At 41.0% G+C, this 20,307-nt stretch overlaps 1 protein-coding gene across 3 annotated transcripts in view; it reads left to right on the top strand.

The window, feature by feature from the left end:
- Positions 1–20,307, top strand: part of adgra1b (adhesion G protein-coupled receptor A1b) — a 522,173-nt gene that overhangs the window by 206,679 nt on the left and 295,187 nt on the right. For all 3 annotated transcript variants that reach the window (XM_061962586.1, XM_061962578.1, XM_061962594.1), the window contains one exon: positions 14,666–14,830. In XM_061962586.1, coding sequence (XP_061818570.1) covers positions 14,666–14,830 — 165 coding nt within the window. The remainder of the gene's footprint in view (positions 1–14,665; positions 14,831–20,307) is intronic.

The following is a 20,307-nucleotide window of genomic DNA, read 5'->3' as shown; positions in this document are numbered from 1 at the left end:
AGAGCTGAAGATCCTGGCCAGATGAAGCCATCAGGACCACATCATCTGCAAAAAGCAGAGACCTAATCCTGCAGCCACCAAACCAGATCCCCTCAACGCCTTGACTGCGCCTAGAAATTCTGTATGCCTTCTATATGCGAAAGTGTTTCCATCATGCTTTTGCGAAAAACTTCAATATTGAAACGTCTCAAAACCACCTCATGAGAGCGCACAAATGTTTTTGAGATAACATGAGAGTTTTTTTTAAATATGGGTGTTTCCATTACCAGTTTTTTATTGTGATATGTAGGTTTTGCGCATTTCTAAGGGTAATGGAAACGCAGCTAGAGACACTCACGTTGATCCTCCGACCATGAGCGAGCGGTTAGCTAGCTTCTAAGTTACTGCTGTTGCTGCTAAATTGTTTCTGACTTTGGAAGGGTTAATGCGGGGTTATTCATCGTGCTTTACACCTGTATAGTAGAAGATTGTGGCCATAACCTAAAAAGTAGTCACCAACTAAAACTCTGGACCCACTAAATCAGCAGATACTTAGATCGGAAGACGTAGCAAGACAATAGTTTCTTCCCAGATTGGATTTACCAACTCAACTGGGGGCAATAGTATAGTGCTGAAAAATACAACATCCCAATGGTCGGCATCCCATTGAGGGCGAACAGTGTGAGTGGCCATTTTGTTATGCATCCATCCATCCATTTTCTACCGCTTGTCCCGTTCGGGGTTGTCCATTAAATGTATGGCACTAATGCCAAATGCTAACGCTAATGCTTAGTGTTTCCACAAAACTGGATCTGTTTAGCACCCACTTATAAAATGGGTAGCTCGTCCTTTGTATATTCAGGCTCAAAAAGATACGATTCTAGATTATTATTTGTCCCAAAGTAGTTATTGTCAGCAGCTCTCTCAAAGTCTGCCATTATTAGTAGTAATAAAAAAACAGAAAACACTCTGTTGTTGGCAGAAGTAGTGTTTGTTGCTGTGAGCGCTTTAAAATCAATGTGCCCAGGAAATAAGTTATGGTAATGTTTTTTTTTTTTTTTTGTCCTGTTCAGCCACTCAGGCAAATCATATAGTTGATGTAGATGCCCATATCTGCTGTAAATATTTACTTTACAAAAGAGAAGTGTGGGATACTTCACTTGTTGCTTTATTTGTATTTTACTTTATTAAATGGATTTATATTAATGTTTGGCGCAGCCGGACCGGAGCAGGAGGGAATAGGAAAAAAAAAGGAAGCCAGAGGGGGAAATTGCGGGGATAAGACAGAAATACGACAACAACAATAACAACAACAACAGCAGAACATCAGCAAATACGATATGTACAAATACAAACCCCGTTTCCATATGCGTTGGGAAATTGTGTTAGATGTAAATATAAACGGAATACAATGATTTGCAAATCCTTTTCAACCCATATTCAATTGAATGCACTACAAAGACAAGATATTTGATGTTCAAACTCATAAACTTTAATTTTTTTGCAAGTAATAATTAACTTTGAATTCCATGGCTGCAACACGTGCCAAAGTAGTTGGGAAAGGGCATGTTCACCACTGTGTTACATGGCCTTTCCTTTTAACAACACTCAGTAAACGTTTGGGAACTGAGGAGACACATTTTTTAAGCTTCTCAGGTGGAATTATTTACCATTCTTGCTTGATGTACACCTTAAGTTGTTCAACAGTCCTGGGGTCTCCGTTGTGGTAATTTAAGCTTCATAATGTGCCACACATTTTCAATGGGGGACAGGTCTGGACTACAGGCAGGCCAGTCTAGTACCCACACTCTTTTACTATGAAGCCACGTTGATGTAACACATGGCTTGGCATTGTCTTGCTGAAATAAGCAGGGGGCGTCCATGGTAACGTTGCTTGGATGGCAACATATGTTGCTCAAAAACCTGTATGTACCTTTCAGCATTAATGGTGCCTTCACTTTATCAGTATTTATTGCCACCTTTCCCAACTTCTTTGTCACGTGTTGCTGGCATCAAATTCTTAAGTTAATGATTATTTGCAAAAAAATAAAAGTTTATCAGTTTGAACATCAAATATGTTGTCTTTGTAGCATATTCAACTGAATATGGGTTGAAAATGATTTGCAAATCATTGTATTACGTTTATATTTACATCTAACACAATTTCCCAACTCATATGGAAACGGGGTTTGTATGATACGAGAAGTTATAGCAAAGAAACAGTTGAAGTAAATATTAATAACACAAAACATGACAATGAACATTAATTAATGAAGCAATAAAATACCAATAGAAATAGCACCTTTGATAATTACCAATAATATCAATTATATATTATATTTGTCTAAAGGTATGTCCTGGAGCCAAAGTACGGCCCAAGCTACCCAGAGAGCCCAACAGTTGGTGAAGTAAATATTAACAACACAAAGTATGACAATGAGCATTAATTAATGAAGCAATAAAATACCAATAGAAATAGCACCATTGATCATTACCAATAATATCAATTATATATATTATTTGTCTAAAAGTATGTCCTGGAGCCAAAGTATGTCCCTAGCTACCCAGAGAGCCCAACCCATAACAGTAGGTGTGAGGCTCAGGGAACAAGGGACCACCATGCCGCCCGGCAGGCCGAAGACAGACTCGCCCAGCAGAGGACAAGGCACGAGAGATGCAGGGGACAGCCAGCGAGAGACCACACTCCATGTGGGCAGAAATACGGGGCGCCCCGCACCAAGGAGCCCAGAGACTCCCCGCAGCCGGAGGCGAAGACCACTCGTGCTCTTCCCAGGAGAGCACGGTGGGGCCTGCCCAAAGCCGCCCATCCTAGTCAGCGGCCGCAGGACCACCAAACACAGGGCCATGGGAACCTGCAGGGACCCCAACGATGGAGAAGGGACTTTCAGCAACTGCCCTGGCGAATCTTCCCCCTGAAAGACGATGAGAAAAGAAAGAAGGAAAAAAAAGAGATCACAGACACGCTGAAACACAAGGTCACTACCCCAGTAGCTCACTGCCTTGCAACCCTGCAGAATACAATGCAGCGCACACAGCTGCCACAATAGACGCGGGGATATATATATATATATATATATATATATATATATATATATATATATATATATATATATATATATAAACGCATGTATATATATATATATATATATATATATATATATATATATATGTGTATATATATATATATATATATATATATATATATATGTGTGTATATATATATATGTGTATATATATGTATATATATATATATATATATATGTGTGTATATATATATATATATATATATATATATATATATATATGTGTATATATATATATATATATATATATATATATATATATATATATATATATATATATATATGTGTATATATATGTGTATATATATGTATATATATATATATATATATATATATATATATATATATATATGTGTATATATATATGTATATGCTATATATGTATATATTAAAATATAAACAAACCCAAGACCTGCTCAGTGGCCTTGTAGTTAGAGTGTTTGTCGTGAGTTCAAACCCCGGCCGAGTCATACCAAAGTTTATAAAAATGGGACACATTACCTCCCTGCTTGACACTCACCATCAAAGGTTGGAATTGGGGGTTGAATCACCAAAATTATTCCCGAGCGCAGCCACTGCTGCTGCTCACTTGCTCCCCTCACTTCCCAAGGAGTGAACATGGCGAAGGGTCAAATGCAGAGGATTATTTCACCACATCATTGGGACTATCGTTGGGACTTTAAACCAGTGAAGTTGGCACGTTTTGTAAATCGTAAATAAAAACAGAATATAATGATTTGCAAATCTTTTTCAACCTATCTTCAATTGAATAGACTGCAAAGACAAAATACTTAACGTTCAAACTGGAAAACGTTGTTATTTGGAATTTGATGCCTGCAACATGTTTCAAAAAAGAGTGCGGGTACTAGACTGGCCTGCCTGTAGTCCAGACCTGTCTCCCATTGAAAACGTTTGGCACATTATGAAGCATAAAATACGACAACGAAGACCCCCGGACTGTTGAACAACTTAATGCTTTACATCAAGCAAGAATGGTAAATAATTCCACCTGAAATGCTTCAAAAATTGGTCTCCTCAGTTCCCAAATGTTAACTGAGTGTTGTTAAAAGGAAATGTGATGTAACACAGTGTTAACAATTCTCCTGTGCCAACTGTTTTGCAATGTGAAGTTGGCACGTTTAAAAACAAAATAAAATGATTTGCAAATCCTTTTCAACCTATATTGAATTTAATATACTGCAACTGGAAAACTTTGTTATTTTTTGCAAATATTAGCTCATTTGGAATTTGATGCCTGCAACATGTTTCAAAAAAGCTGGCAAAAAAGACAAAAAAGGCAAATAAGTTGAGGAATGCTCATCACACACTTATTTGGAACATCCCACAGGTGAACAGGCTAATTGGGAACAGGTGGGTGCCATAATTGGGAATAAAAGCAGCTTCCATGAAATGCTCAGTCATTCACAAACAAGGATGGGGCGGGGGTTTCCACTTTGTGAACAAATGCTTGAGCAAATTGTCAAACAGTTTAAGAACAACATGTCTCAAAGATTGCAAGGAATTTAAGGATTTCACTATCTACGGTCGGTAATATCATCAAAAGGTTCAGAGATCCTGGAGAAATTACTGCACGTAAGCAGCATGCCCGTGACCTTCGATCCCTCAGGCGGTACTGCATCAAAAAGCGACATCAGTATGTAAAGGATATCACCACATGGGCTCAGGAACACTTCCGAAAACCACTGTCAGTAACTACAGTTTGTCGCTACATTTGTAATTGCAAGTTAAAACTCTACTATGCAAAGCGAAAGCCATTTATCAACAACACCCAGAAACGCTGCCGGCTTTGCTGGGCCCAAGCTCATCTAAGATGGACTGATGCAAAGTTGAAAAGTGTTCTGTGGTCTGCCGAGTCCACATTTCAAATTGTTTTTGGAAACTGTGGGCGTCGTGTCCACCGGACCAAAGAGGAAAAGAACCATCCGGATTGTTATAGGCGCAACGTTCAAAAGCAAGCATCTGTGATGGTATGGGGGTGTATTAGTGCCCAAAGCATGGGTAACTTACACATCTGTGAAGGCACTATTAATGCTGAAAGGTACATACAGGTTTTGGAGCAACATATGTTGCCATCCAAGCAACATTATCATGGGTGTCCCTGGTTATTTCAGCAAGACAATGCCAAGCAACGTGTCACAACAGTGTGGCTTCATAGTAAAAGAGTACGGTTACTTGACTGGCTTGCCTGTAGTCCAGACCTGTCTCCCATTGAAAATGTGTGGCGCAATATGAAGCATAAAATACCAAAATGGAGACCCCTAACTGTTGAACAACTTAAGTTGTACATCAAGCAAGAATGGGAAATAATTCTAAAAGGCCATGTAACACAGTGGTAAAAATGCCCCTGTGCCAACTTTTAGGCAATGTGTTGCTGCCATTAAATTCTAAGTTAATGATTATTTGCAAAAAAAAATACGTTTCTCAGTTCGAGCATTAAATATATTGTCTTTGCAGTTTATTCAATTGAATATAAGTTGAAAAGGATTTGCAAATCATTGTATTCTGTTTTTATTTACGAATTACACGACGTGCCAACTTCACTGGTTTTGGATTTTGTAAACAAACAAATCCATGCACAAGCCGACGGGGCAGCTATTCAGCCCCGGATCCCACTGTCCACCAAGAACCAGCCGATCATTTCCCCACCTCCCACAGGTCTGGCCGTGTGCCCCCGCATCCTAAGGACAATCCCGGACAAGCCCACACCCAGATGACGGCAAAGGATGTGGCTGTCTTGTTCGCTACAGGCAATTGTTTATGTTTCATGTTTGCTTTGTTTCATGTTATTCGACCATGCTAAGGTCATGAGCTTCACGTTGTTTTGCCTTGCTTCTGAGGATTGAATAACCATCTTACCTGCACCCTGCTTCTTGCTCCTTCTTCTGCATCTTGGAAACACCACACCATGCAGAAACATTACAGAAGACTGCCAGCAACAAGTGTTCCTGCAGTTGATGACATTTCTCCGGAAGATGTGGCGGATGTTAAAGGCAATGGGAGCAGAAACCCTCCGTTATTCACCAAAGGAGAACACAAAGTTAATGTAGAGTCCAGATGACAAGCTGGTCACGATCGACTTCGTTTGACCTGGGGACATCGCCACAACGCCTTACTGTGCACGTTGTCATCGGCGAAAGCCGACCACAGCAACTTCTACACCCCATTCCGACGTGCGTACTCTATTGATTTCTTCACCCTGTCGAAGTAAAGGTCGCTCCTACCTCGGCGCTGCAGTTTGGTATTGCTATTCCCCATGTTGCCATACATTCCATGTTGTGGCTTAGCAAGAAGCCATTGCGCCATGATGACATCACGCCTCCGCCGCCTGTGGCATTTTCGGAAGACGTTATGCTACACATGTATTCTCTTGCTCTCCAAGCTGCTGACACAATAGCTTCACGCACAGATTCTTGTCTTCATGATGCCATGAGCCAGCCACCACCAAGAGACATTAAATTATCCATAGCGGACTACCAAGACATTCTTTGAAGAACCAAAGCATCCAGTCAGCCCCGACCTCCTAAGACCCAAGCTCCGTCCCCGAGGATTCAAGCTCTGCCTCCCAAGAAGTAAGCTCAGCTCACCTCACCCACTCCACAGTCTTCCAAGGCTCTTGCACCAGCCGTGGCTGCAACAGGCAAGATTATGGCCGTTGTGCCACCTGTTCCTGTCCCTGCTCCACGGTAACTTCCTGTTTCTGTTCCACGGCAGTATCTGGTTCTTTTACCCGCTCTACATGGACATTGACATCATGAATCAATTTAAGTGGACCCCGACTTAAACAAGTTGAAAAACGTATTTGGGTGTTACCATTTAGTGGTCAATTGTACGGAATATGTACTTCACTGTGCAACCTACTAATAAAAGTCTCAATCAATCAATCAACCCTGCAAGGGAGGAAGCTACTACCCACCTTAAAATAAACTTTATGGCTGTTTAGGTTCTGGTCTCGTTCACGTCCGTCTCCTCGTCGGACAAGGATGAGGCCAGTTCATAGCGGCGTTCGATTTGCCTCCCGTCACCTGACTCATCCCTGGTGGCTTCAGGAACACTTGGCCTGGCGACCTTCCGCTAACTCCTCCCTCCACCCGCTTAGGACTTTCCACTTTAGGACGTCTGGAATCTGTTCCTTAAGGGGAGGTACTGTCATAGCCTGTTCATGACAGGTCATGTTTTGTTTTCTGTTTGTTGTTGTTCTCCTAGATTTTGTTGTTTAGTTATGTTCTAGCACTGCTTGCCATCCTTTGTTTACATTACTGTAGCTAGGAGCAACAGTAGGAGGATCTCGCACACCTGTTTCTATTTTATGATTAGTGTCACTACCTGCTGCCGCCTAATCATCTCCCTTATTTAGGCCTACCTCGTCATTGACTTTTTCTGGCAGTCTTGTTTGCTACACGCGACAGTTTGTTTTATGTTTGCTTCGTTTCATGATATTTGACCATTCTATAGTAACAAGCTTCACGTTCTGTTGCCTTGCTTCTGAGGATTAAATAACTCTCCTACCTGCACGCTGCTTCCTGCCCGTCCTTTTGCATCTTGGAAACACCACACCATGCCAAAAACGTTACAGTTAGAGGTTTCTGGAGGTTGTTTAGAGGCCTTTAGGGGTAAACTAGGTAAATCCCCATTAACTGTATTGTTAAATTGCAGAAAATATAAAGAAATGTGTGTTCTTTTCTCACATAGGGATTGTGGATGTGGGCAAAATTCCAAAAGGAGTTCAGTTCCCTTTTATGCTTTAAATACTATACTTTTATTTTTTTGTCCCCACAATTTCTTAATTATATCCCCTCCTGCTCCAGTCAGGCTGTGCCAAATACTAAATATATCCAGACATTTATTAAAAGTAAAAAAAAAAAGGCAACAAAAGAAGTACCCCACACTTGTCTTTTGTAAAATAAATATTTACGGCAGATATGGGCATCTACATTAACAATAAGATTTGCCTAAGCGGCTGAACAGCATATATCAAAAAAAAAAAGCTTGGGACATCTTGCAGACCACAGGTCGATTTTCAGACTCCCCTGCTCTACAACTCATCAATCCTCTCTTTACAACGAAGGGTACCAATTCCAGGACCAGCATCACTCTGACTCGCCCCATCTTCCCTTGTGCAAGTGTACATAATGATGCGTGCTGATGCAATTTTCTTTTTGAACTTTAAAATAGTCAATATTCAACAATTAAGAAAAATAAGTCAAGAGATTTCTGCTCTGGAAAGGCTCTACTCATACATTTTCTACAAACTATTCTGTGCAGTCCTCGCTGAAAATGGGCGAGCTTTCAAACATTTGTTGCGCAGAAAGACAAATTGAAAGTTTCCTGTTTCATAAGCAACGTTATAGAAGCAATTTGTTAAACATCAGCTGGTTAGCACTAATGTTCCTAATGAGTCCTCTGGGTCCTCTTCCACAATGGTGCAGTGTTACCGTGAATGTAGGTCAGTGGCTAATAAGTGCCCCTTTGCCTTCAGGTTTTCGCAAATGAGCATTTTTTAATTTGTCTTACTATCTAATGTGTGTGGGTGACCTTTTTGTAATAATGTTGAAAAGCACATTGTGACAAGATCTGGCTGGCTTCCTTAGCTCTGCTTGTTTTGGCTTGATGCAGCGGTACACTAGGGGGTGTTTGGGATCAGGCTGCAACAGACTGGGAGTGTAAAGCAGAGGGAGAAGTGGGTTGATTTGTTTGTGCTTGGAGAATGATTAGGGAGTTTCCCAGCATTCACACAGTTGGTCCAAGTTCAATAATGATGTAAATGTCAACTATGAATGTTCTCATTCTTCCAGGTCATTGTAATCTCAGGGCATTCAATCGATCGCAACTAGACTGTTTGGTTTGCCTTAGAAGACGTTTCGCCTCTCATCTAAGTAGGCTTTATCAGTTTGTGCTCATAGACTTAGATTGGTAAGATCTAGTCTAGCGGGTGATGCCAAAACCCTAATATTTATACTCGCTATATTAGTCTATTTATACCTGCATTGTCCTTTCCATCCTTACACTTTCCATCATTGTAACTGAGCTACTGTGTTGAACAATTTCCCTTGTGGATCATTAAAGTTTGTCTAAGTGTAAAACCAGGAGGGTGTGCCTGGGCAAGGATAATTTTGCCCTATTGTAGTGAGGAAAAAAACTGGTTTGATGCAAACGAGCAATCCTAATTGTCAAAGCCAACAACAGTCGTTGAATTGTACAAACGTAATTTCCCCTCGTTAGCATTGAGGTATGTGGCAGAACGATCACTGTGGATCGACTACTACCAGTCCAAATTAGTCGGAATCCCCCACGTAAGCATTCCATTCAGTTTTAAATAAATGGCACTCACAGAAGGTGACCAGAATGTGTCTAACTCCTGTTATTTGTTGGATGCTAGATTGCAGTCTTCTAGGAATGGTTGAAAGGATAGTGTTGTATGTGAGAGATAGGTGGTGTTACAGACCAACTCCTCTGTTCAGGGATAGTTTTTCAACCTTGACATAAGCTGGATTCCCTCACTCCTCTTTTGTACCATCCGTCCTCCCTGTCCAGGATCTGTACATTTTTCTTCTCAAAGCAGTGTTGTTTCTCCCTCAAGTGCAGGTACACATCTGAGTCTTGGCCTGAAGAGTTTGCCCGTCTATGCTGTGCCCATGCGTCGGCTTAGTGGTTGCTTTGTTTCTCCAATATATGAATCGGTGCATTCATCATTACACTGGGTAGCATACACCAGCTTGTTTTTGTGTGTGTGGGATGTCCAGTCTTTAACTAATAATGCGTAGATATTGATGAGGAAGAACATCTCAATCATCTGGGAACATGGTCCATTTTAGAACTACCTTTTCATACAACACAGTGTTTAGTATAATGTAGCATTATATCAGGGCAGTACTTCAGAAATAGTAGAGTGGGGTGATCAGGGGGCTCGCGGTGAGGTTAGAGGCAGGCATTGCAGTGTAATTGTGGCTTGACAGAAATAATTGAGAACCGCTGCATTATCGTGAGCATTCTTCGCTCTACAAATACAACACCTAGGAAAATGATGAAATCACCAGACTTGGAGGATGTTCATTCAGTGGTTTAATTTTGTAGAAGTAAGGTTGTTTTTCCTTAGCCCATTGCAAACTTATTTGCTTCTATTTAGCTGATTAATGAAGACTTTTGTTAAGATTTTCTGTATTCAAAACCCATTTCCTGAAGGCAGTTTCTTCCAGTGACTCAAGATTGTGACTGCCCATTTTTCTTCATTTGCTTTGCTATGCATTTTCTATTTTTAAGACATATTGCTTTATGTTTCCTGTCTTGACATTTTGATAGGCAGCATGATGGCACAGAGGTTAGTGCTGGTGCCTCACTATAAAAAGGTTCTGGGTTTGATCCCCAGGCTCGGGATCTTTCTGTGCGGGTTTGCATGTTCTCCCCGTGACTGCGTGGGTTCCCTCCGGGTACTCCGGCTTCATCCCACCTCCAAATACATGCACCTGGGGATAGTTTGATTGGCAACACTACATTTCCCCTAGTGTGTGAATGTGAGTGTGAATGTTGTCTATCTATCTGTGTTGGCCCTGCGATAAGGTGGAAATTTGTCCAGGGTTTACCCTGCCTTCTGAATTCAAATGGGATAGGCTCCAGCCACCCCCGCGACCCCGAGAGGGACAAGCGGTAGAAAATGGATGGATGGGTAAATGTGTTACCCCACAAAAGGGACAAGCGGTAGAAAATGGATGGATGGATGAATGAATGTGTTGATATTTTATCGTATGCTTGCCTTTTACAACCTTCCCATGTTGTTTCTACATGCTCCAGATTTTAGACACAGTTGACTTTGAACAATCAACATATTTTCCCACATTGCATTAACATTTACATTCTTGAAAAAGTTTGATGATCCTCTCTATTGTTTCATTTGACATATCTCATGTTAGAGCCATGATTCATGTCAATTTACTCTCCAAAGTGTGAACATTCCTTTTTAACTGGAGACTACTGAACATATTTAACCTGATGCAGGTGTTAGCTTTGGAAATGAATATTTACATGGCGAATGTTCTCCTCAGAATTGGATTACTCAATAATTTATTGACTCTGCTTGATCTAATGGCTCAGGTGGTGGAGTGGTTGGCCCCCAAACCGATGGTTGCAGGGCCGATCCGCAGTGTCCCTGTGACCTTGTCAAAGTGTCTTTGAGCAATTTACTCAACCCCCAGTTGTTCCTGATGCGATGTAATCAGTAAGTTTGTCATGTCCGCTATCTGCTTTTTTTCTACACAATTTCACAACTGAATGAACATCCGCCAAGTGTGGTGATTTCATATAGTTGTAGCAAAAGTGGCAAACGTGATGTTAAATGTTCATTTATTTTTGTTTTAATTTGTCATTTATATGTATTTCACATTGTTTTTCTGAAAATAAAACAATAATTATTCTCCATAAAATAGTTTTACGTTAATAGTCTTGAGTGTTCAATGATGTCACATTTTTACTTGTTTTTGTGATCCAGACACACCACAAAAAAAGTAAGAATTGTGCAGTCAGAAATTTGTTTGATTAAGAAACAGGCAGAAGAAAAATAAAGTTATACCAGGAAACTAGAAGGCAACATAACTGTTTGGCATACACTAGATAATGAACCAGCACTGAAGGAGGGAACAAAGTGAAACTAAATAGAACTAATCAACAACGAGGAAAAGGTGTGCTGGCAGGACAAGGAACAGAAAGTAAACGTGGTGCAACATCGAGACCAGACAGGAAATACTGACAAAACAAGAGCACCAGGACAGGAAGTGACAATAAACACATGAATATGACAAACACATACTTGCCAACCCTCCCGGTTGGCAAGTATATATATATAAGTAAAGGTGACGCTTTAAACAGGGAGGCGCTGCGCTACAAGTGTTGCTTTAAAACATGCCTCACAAAATGTGGCGATTAGTATTACCACCTTTGCTTTAAACTTAGGTAAACATTCAAATACTAATCATTCAGATTTGCATAAGGAATTATAAAGAGTGAAAGGTAGTAATGTAGTTGTCACACCTGTCCTGCTGTTCGGCTCCGGTGCAGACCGTAGTCGAGGAGCACAGGGCAGACGTTCCCTTCAGGGTCGATGTTTTCGTGGTGGGTAACACCCTTCACTTTAAATGGGTCTGCTAAACTCTGCTTTCGGGTCAAACACAAATCCCTTTGGTGTTGTTTTGCGCATACTATGATTATATGAAAATCATTCTTTATCCTACATTCTCATTTGTGTTTCCTACCAGGTAGTAATGTCACAATGGTGCCATCTTTTTCCTCTGAGTTTAATGGCTAATCCCATGTCATACTGGCGAGCCCACATTGACAAAACAGTCCCATGTAAAATGGTGTGAAAACAATAAAAGTATTTGTATAATAGACATCAGAGCAGGCGGGCAGGCATTGGAACAAGACAGAATAACACCAGAGGCTGCAGGTGACAGTCCCGACTCAGCAAATGGAGAGCCGGCTGGCCTACACCTTATACAAGGATGCCCACCTAAGTACGTCCATCAATCTTTGATATGTTCGGATAGTCGAACCTCGGATTCAGGAGGAACAGTGTGGTTTTCGTCCTGGTCGTGGAACTGTGGACCAGCTCTATACTCTCGGCAGGGTCCTTGAGGGTGCATGGGAGTTTGCCCAACCAGTCTACATGTGCTTTGTGGACTTGGAGAAGGCATTCGACCGTGTCCCTCGGGGAGTGCTCAGAGAGTATGGGGGTATCGGACTGTCTGATTGTGGCTCCCTGTATGATCAGTGTCAGAGCTTGGGCAGTAAGTCGGACACGTTTCCAGTGAGGGTTGGACTCCGCCAAGGCTGCCCTTTGTCACCGATTCTGTTCATAACTTTTATGGACAGAATTTCTAGGCGCAGTCAAGGCGTTGAGGGGATCCGGTTTGGTGGCTGCAGGATTAGGTCTCTGCTTTTTGCAGATGATGTGGTCCTGATGGCTTCATCTGGCCAGGATCTTCAGCTCTTGCTGGATCGGTTTGCAGCTGAGTGTGAAGCGACTGGGATGAGAATCAGCACCTCCACGTCCGAGTCCATGGTTCTCGCCCGGAAAAGGGTGGAGTGTCATCTCCGGGTTGCGGAGGAGACCCTGCCCAAGTGGAGGAGTTCAAGTACCTCAGAGTGATGTTCACGAGTGAAGGAAGAGTGGATCGTCAGATCGACAGGTGGATCGGTGCGGCGTCTTCAGTAATGCGGACGCTGTATCGATCCGTTGTGGTGAAGAAGGAGCTGAGCCGGAAGGCAAAGCTCTCAATTTACCGGTCGATCTACATTCCCATCCTCACCTATGGTCATGAGCTTTGGGTTATGACCGAAAGGACAAGATCACGGGTACAAGCGGCCGAAATTAGTTTCCTCCGCCGGGTGGCAGGGCTCTCCCTTAGACATAGGGTGAGAAGCTCTGTCATCCGAGGGGAGCTCACAGTAAAGCCGCTGCTCCTCCACATCGAGAGGAGCCAGATGAGGTGGTTCGGGCATCTGGTCAGGATGCCACCCGATCGCCTCCCTAGGGAGGTGTTTAGGGCACGTCCGACCGGTAGGAGGCCACGGGGAAGACCCAGGACACGTTGGGAAGACTATGTCTCCCGGCTGGCCTGGGAACGCCTCGGGATCCTCCGGGAAGAGCTGGACGAAGTGGCTGGGGAGAGGGAAGTCTGGGCTTCCCTGCTTAGGCTGCTGCCCCCGCGACCCGACCTCGGATAAACGGAAGAAGATGGATGGATGGAATCTTTGACTTCACAAATGGCCCTCTATTAAAAAAAAGCTCTGCAAAAATTCAAAACATGATGCAAGCTCACACCCAAATGCATGTATTTATGATTTGATGCCTTGGCATTGTTTAACATGAGTACCCAACTTTGTAACAACATTCCCTCCCTTTTCGTTGCCTTCCTCGTGCACATCTAATCAACAGGCAGGACACATTCAGAGCCTCAAACAATCGGAAATGTTTTAACTCTTTTCAAAAATGCACAGTTTTCCCACTCCGTAATGTAAACTAACTTGAGCCACAACAGGGAGGCTGAAAAACCGCATGCAGGTCCGCAACCACAAGGTTGTCAGCCTCTGCCGTATATGTTTTTTTCCATTGTGATAATGTCTGATATGACCAGAATGCATACGATGGGCAAGATGGCTCCTGGTCCCTTTTTTTACCACCTCTCTGATAAATCTGGCATTTCCCTTTGAGATAGGACTCTGTGATGTCAGTCCAACAATGGGCAATGGTCTTTGTTTAGGTGCTGATTTGTCATGACTGAGTTTGTGCAATATGCACATTGTTCCATACGTGTTCTGGTTAAAAATGTTACTGATGACTAAAATTCCTCTAAATCTTCATTCCTAACAGTATGCTAATTCAGCGTAATCCAAATCCACACTCAAATCATGTCCCCACACCAACTTGGTTAACCCTAAATCAAAGCCGCAGTTAAACTGCTTGTAATTGCTGCCTCCTCATGTTTAATCCTTCTCCGTGTTGCTCAGACAAGGCTATAAGTATGAAATACACCCCAAACCCCAGTTTCATGGCTTCTGTTCTTCTCCACCAGTGAGGTCATGCTCGCCAACATGGATGTGGGCCTTGCTGGTACGTGGGAGTGCCTGGTCACCAGTTCCCGTGGCAACAGGTCCCAGCAGATGGACATTGTTGTTCTGGAGACATCTGCGCCATACTGTCTTGCTGATCGCGTCATCAACAACAAGGGGGAGTTCAGGTGAGTCACAATTTGACTGTTCTGGTGACATCACGAGAATAACTAATCCTACCATCTTCTTGAGCACAGCCACATTTACGTCAATCAATATAAATTGGTTGATTTGGATATGTTTGCCAATTTTTTAACAGTCCTAAAATAAGTGATTTTGGATGCTTTTAGTAAAGTAATAACTGTATTGGTATGGTATAGCACACTATTTTTCAACACACTTGTGTGCCATGAGATAGAGTCTGGTGTGCCGTGGGAGATTATCTAATTTCACCTATTTCGGTTAAAAATATTTTTTGCAAACCAATAATTATAGTTTGCAAATTATGTGTTGTTGTTGAGTGTCGGTGCTGTCCAGAGCTCGGCAGAGTAACCGTGTAATACTCTTCCATATCAGTAAGTGGCACCAGGTAGCTAATTGCTTTGTAGATGTCGAACCAAAACTAAACAAAAGGTGAGTGCCCCTAAGAAAAGGCATTGAAGTTTAGAGAAGGCTATGCAGAACGAAACTAAATCTGAACTGGTTGCAAAGTAAAAAAAAAAACAGAATGCTGGACGACAGCAAAGACTTACTGTGGAGCAAAGACGGCGTCCACAAAGTACATCCGAACATGACATGACAATCAACAATGTTCCCACGAAGAAGGATAAAAACAACTGAAATATTCTTGATTGCTAAAACAAAGTAGATGCGGGAAATAGCGCTCAAAGGAAGACATGAAACCGCTACAGGAAAATACCAAAAAAAGAGAAAAATCCACCAAAATAGGAGCGTAAGACAAGAACTAAAACACTACACACAGGAAAACAGCAAAAAACTCAAAATAAGTCACAGCGTGATGTGACAGGTCGAGATGCATGGTTGGTTATGGTTTAAAGTAATATCCAACAATTGCGACAACGGCTTTTTATTGTCAAATGAGTTTCGTTTTTTAATGATTTCTGCTGGTGGTGTGCCTCTGGATTTTTTCAATGAAAAAAATGTGCCTTGGCTCAAAAAAAATTGAAAAACACTGGTATAGCATGATCTAACATGGTGGTAGGGTCGAGCTGCAGGATACAAACAATAAAAAAAAAACCCTGCTTGAAACTAATTAAACGCAAAGAAAGCATTTGCACCCTCTGCTTTTATGTTTCTGTATGCTGTATAATGCACATTAAACATGGAGGTCCTGCAGAATATCATTAAGTATGTGCAGTAAATTTGCTCATATATTTTAATAACGTTTGGATACAAGGTATGAAATCCAGTAACTATAACCAGTCTTATAGTCAGAGGACATGCTTATTTCACTATCCATGCACAAAGCATCTTCTAGCCCAACAACTTCCTTTACCTTGCCAGTCGTATGTGTGTGTGTGTGTGTGTGTGTGTGTGTGTGTGTGTGTGTGTGTGTGTGTGTGTGTGTGTGTGTGTGTGTGTGTGTGTGTGTGTGTGAGAGAGAGAAAGAGAAAGAGAAAGAGAAAGAGAAAGAGAAAGAGAAAGAGAAAGAGAGCGAGAGGAGAGAGAGAGAGAATGTCAGCCTATATACTTTCCAGCTCTCCTCCACTGCACAATCACACAGACGTTGCTTCTCTTGGAGTACTGGCGTAATGACCTGGAAAATGAGCCTCCTTTTTAGTTTGAAACCAAATTAATGTCATTTATTATCAGGTTGTGGGAGTGTTTGCTTGGAAGCAGAAAGCTGTTCCCAGTTTTTTTTTTTTTTAAACAGATCACCATTTTCCATGGTGTGGCCCTTATATGTTTGTATGCCAAGTCAAGTCATGCCAAGTTGGCTGCAGAGACATAATGAAGTCATCGTCTAATGTGCATAATTTGCCATGGGGCATTTGCATGTAATTGTAATGGACGCTGTAGGATAAATGCATAACATTGTGGGAGATAAAAAGCAAAAAAAATCCTGAAACACAAATACCACCCGCTAAACAGTGGGTTCAAACTATGAAATTGCATGTACTATTGGGCGTGTTGCGTGTGATCTACTAAGACTGCGAGTGCAATTAAATTAAATTAAATTCATTTAATTTAATTTAGGTTTTTGCATTTACTACTGGCATTTCATTAATTTCCCTCACATTATTTTTATTATGTTCTCCAACCTGTTTGCAATGTTGTCAAACTAGCAGGACACATCTATAATACCATACCATACCATACCATAACAAGTTTATTTATCTGTAACACCTTTACTGCAATATAGAATCGCAGTCTAAACACAACAGATACTTTTTTTAGCTCACCTGACGCTCTACTGGGAGGCGATGGTCCATCACAGCACCAGAGCGCATATATGCGTTTCGAATGACCGAAACCCATGAAAATGCATATTGTAAGACATTTTTTCATATATCTACGAAATGAAAAAAGAAACAGTGTCATGGCTGGTTACACCAGGCCATGCCTAATTTTCAGTTTGTTAGTGTTCTTGTGCGTTTAGTGTTTTAGTGTTTTAGTTCCTGTCCTGCACTCTTATTTTGGTGGCACTTCCTGTTGTGTTTTCCCGTAACCGCTTCTCATCTTTCTATGAGCACTGGTCCATGCAGCTGCTTTCTGTTAGCAATTAGGTCTATTTAAGTTGAGTCTGAACCATCATTCTTGGTCGGGACATTGTTGATTATTCATTCTATTGTACAGATGTACTTTGTGGATGCCGTCTGCTCCACAATCTTTGTAAGTGTTTTTGCTGTGTTCCAGCATTCCGATTTTTTATTTTTTTTGCCTGTCTTGTGTAGTTTTGTTTACGTGCATAGCTTTCTCTATGCTTTCAGAGCAGTTCCTTGCTCCCGCGTTTTGTTTGTTCTTTTATTAAATACCTTGCTCACCTACACGCTTCCTCCTCGAACGTCTGCATATTTTAAAATCACTACAACTTCCGTCGTCTCACACGACACGTCACTGACAAACAGCATTAAAAAAAAAAAACACCAGCAGACACTAAAACGCATCAATTGACTTTATTTTAATCAACCCCTTAAGTCATCCTGCAGCAACATTTTAAAATGATTCTAATGACTCAACGATATGTCTAATATTTTTTATTTATGACAATCCGGATATGGTGACACACACGCAGGACTGAAATTACTCTGTCTATCGTCTGTCTTTGCAGCACAAGCACCATCCTTCTCACAGTCATATGTGTCAGTTTGCACCTATTTTTCAGAAGTGCTGAATAAAGATGCAAAATAGAGCAAGTGATCAGCCTTGATAAATCGCACTGCGCGTGCTAAATACTTATATTTGCATCTTCTCCTCCTGGCACTGTGGGTGTTCTGATGATCAGCATATATTCTGCATATTCATGAAGGCAGACACGCTGAAATTAATCACGCTCCTTATTCTGCTCTCTAAAGAGACGCAAGAGGTAGTGGTGGAAAACACGCTCTAAGAAATGAAATGCCACTTGTTTGCACCTACGTCATCACCCCAAACCACTCGGAAGCTGTTATTATTAGATAGTATGTTATTAAATAAATAAGAAGTAGGGGTGGAAAAAAATAATTGGTGAAAGCCTATAACCGATTATAACTTTAAAAATATGAATACATTAATATTACAAACAAGGTAGCGATGAAGGAACTTGTTATGCTAATGAGAGCAGAACTGCCAACTTATTTGAAAGACTTCCAGCCCCAATTTAGCCACAACTCTGCGAGGTGATCACATCAACTTCTACACTATTCATTAGTGATGTATACCAAGTACCGGTATATTTTAGTACTGGTTTCTAATTGGGTCAGTCCTTCTTGACCTTGAAGATTCCTTACTATATATATATATATATATATATATATATATATATATATATATATATATATATATATATATATATATACACACATTCATATTTATATATGTATACACGTACACATACACATACACACACATACACATATACATACACACACACATATATATATATATATAACAATTATTACATACATACATACACACATACACACACACACACACATTTATAAACAAATCCATACACAGGCGGGGCAGCAATCCCCAGGACCCACTGTCCACCTAGAACCAGCCGATCACTTCGACCCCCGCCCCCAAAGATCCGGCCGCGCACCTCCCACCCCCTGAGGGCAACCCCAGACAAGCCGGCACCGAGACGACTGCACGATACTGGGCGCGATGGCAGGCCCGGGCCGACACCCAACAAACCCACCAACACGACAACAAACGAAAACGGAGCCGGCAAGTTCGCCAGCCCCGGCGCTGCCACAGAATTAAAAAAACAACATTCCAAACATTGAGCTAATGTAAATTCTGATAGTAGATTATCCATCTAATCATTAATACAATGTAGGGTTGACTCGATACCAGTATTGTGGTACCAGTACCCGTACCAAAATGTATTTTGATACTTTTCGATATTTTTTTAAATAAAGGGTACAGCAAAAATTGTCACTATTGGCTATATTTTAACAGAAAATCTTATGATACATGAAACATACAGTACATGTCTTATTACAATTAAATAACAATTTGGGCATTATATAACATAGTATCACACTAACGTAACGTAATGTATCATACTAGACAACTTCTCTTTTAGTAGTAAGTAAGCAAACGAAAGCTCCTAATTTAGCTGCTGATGTATGCAGTAAAATTAATGTGTCTTTTCCCATTCTATTATTTTGTCAACATTATGACGGACAATCGATAGATGATGATTAATCTACGTGTTCATTTACTGTTAATATCGTCTTACTTTCTGTTTTAACATGTTGTATCTACACTTCTGGTAACATGTAATAAGCACAATAAGCACAACTCTTCTGTTGTTTGGATACTTTACATAAGTTTTGGTTGATACTACACATTTGGGTAGGAATACAATACAGAGTAGTTTACAGGGTCATACATTGGTGATATTTAAAGTGATAATAAAAAAAACCTATTGATGTAATCATTGTAGTATTGACTATAAACGGTTCTTGTGATTAATATTGATACAATCGATATTTGTGGAGATCCACGACATTTGTTTACATTCAGTAGTATTAGGCGCACCATTAGGCGCATGAAAAAAAAGGACCAGTACACGGACAGCATTACCTTTTTCTCTTTATTAGTACCGCTGTACTATTACAATGCGACCCCCCAAAAAAAGGTCAAGCAAATTTCAAGAAATGTGCTGACCATAAACTTAAGTCTGTGTACGATCATCTCCCATAGTTTCAGTTATCTTGGTCGTGTTGCTTACATGTTTCCTTTGTCCAAAATATGATCCAGTGTGTCGCGAAAAATTGTCAATTACATTTTGCTACAATATTACTTCCATATTTTAAAATTAGGAAGTTGCACAACTTCCGTACCCAGTCAAAAGTATGAGGACACTGAAACTTTCTCCCAAAATGTGCTTGCACTCCTCTGTATGATTTGTTGGAGAAATCGGCCTTCACGCAAAATATATTTTTCTTGGTTGACCTGTCACAGTCTGTTGTTGGTGATGCAGAGATGACAG

The sequence above is a fragment of the Nerophis lumbriciformis genome, linkage group LG02 (assembly GCF_033978685.3).
Source record: "Nerophis lumbriciformis linkage group LG02, RoL_Nlum_v2.1, whole genome shotgun sequence".
In the NCBI taxonomy this organism is placed as follows: Eukaryota; Metazoa; Chordata; class Actinopteri; order Syngnathiformes; family Syngnathidae; genus Nerophis; species Nerophis lumbriciformis.
This window is presented reverse-complemented; position numbering and strand designations above follow the sequence as displayed.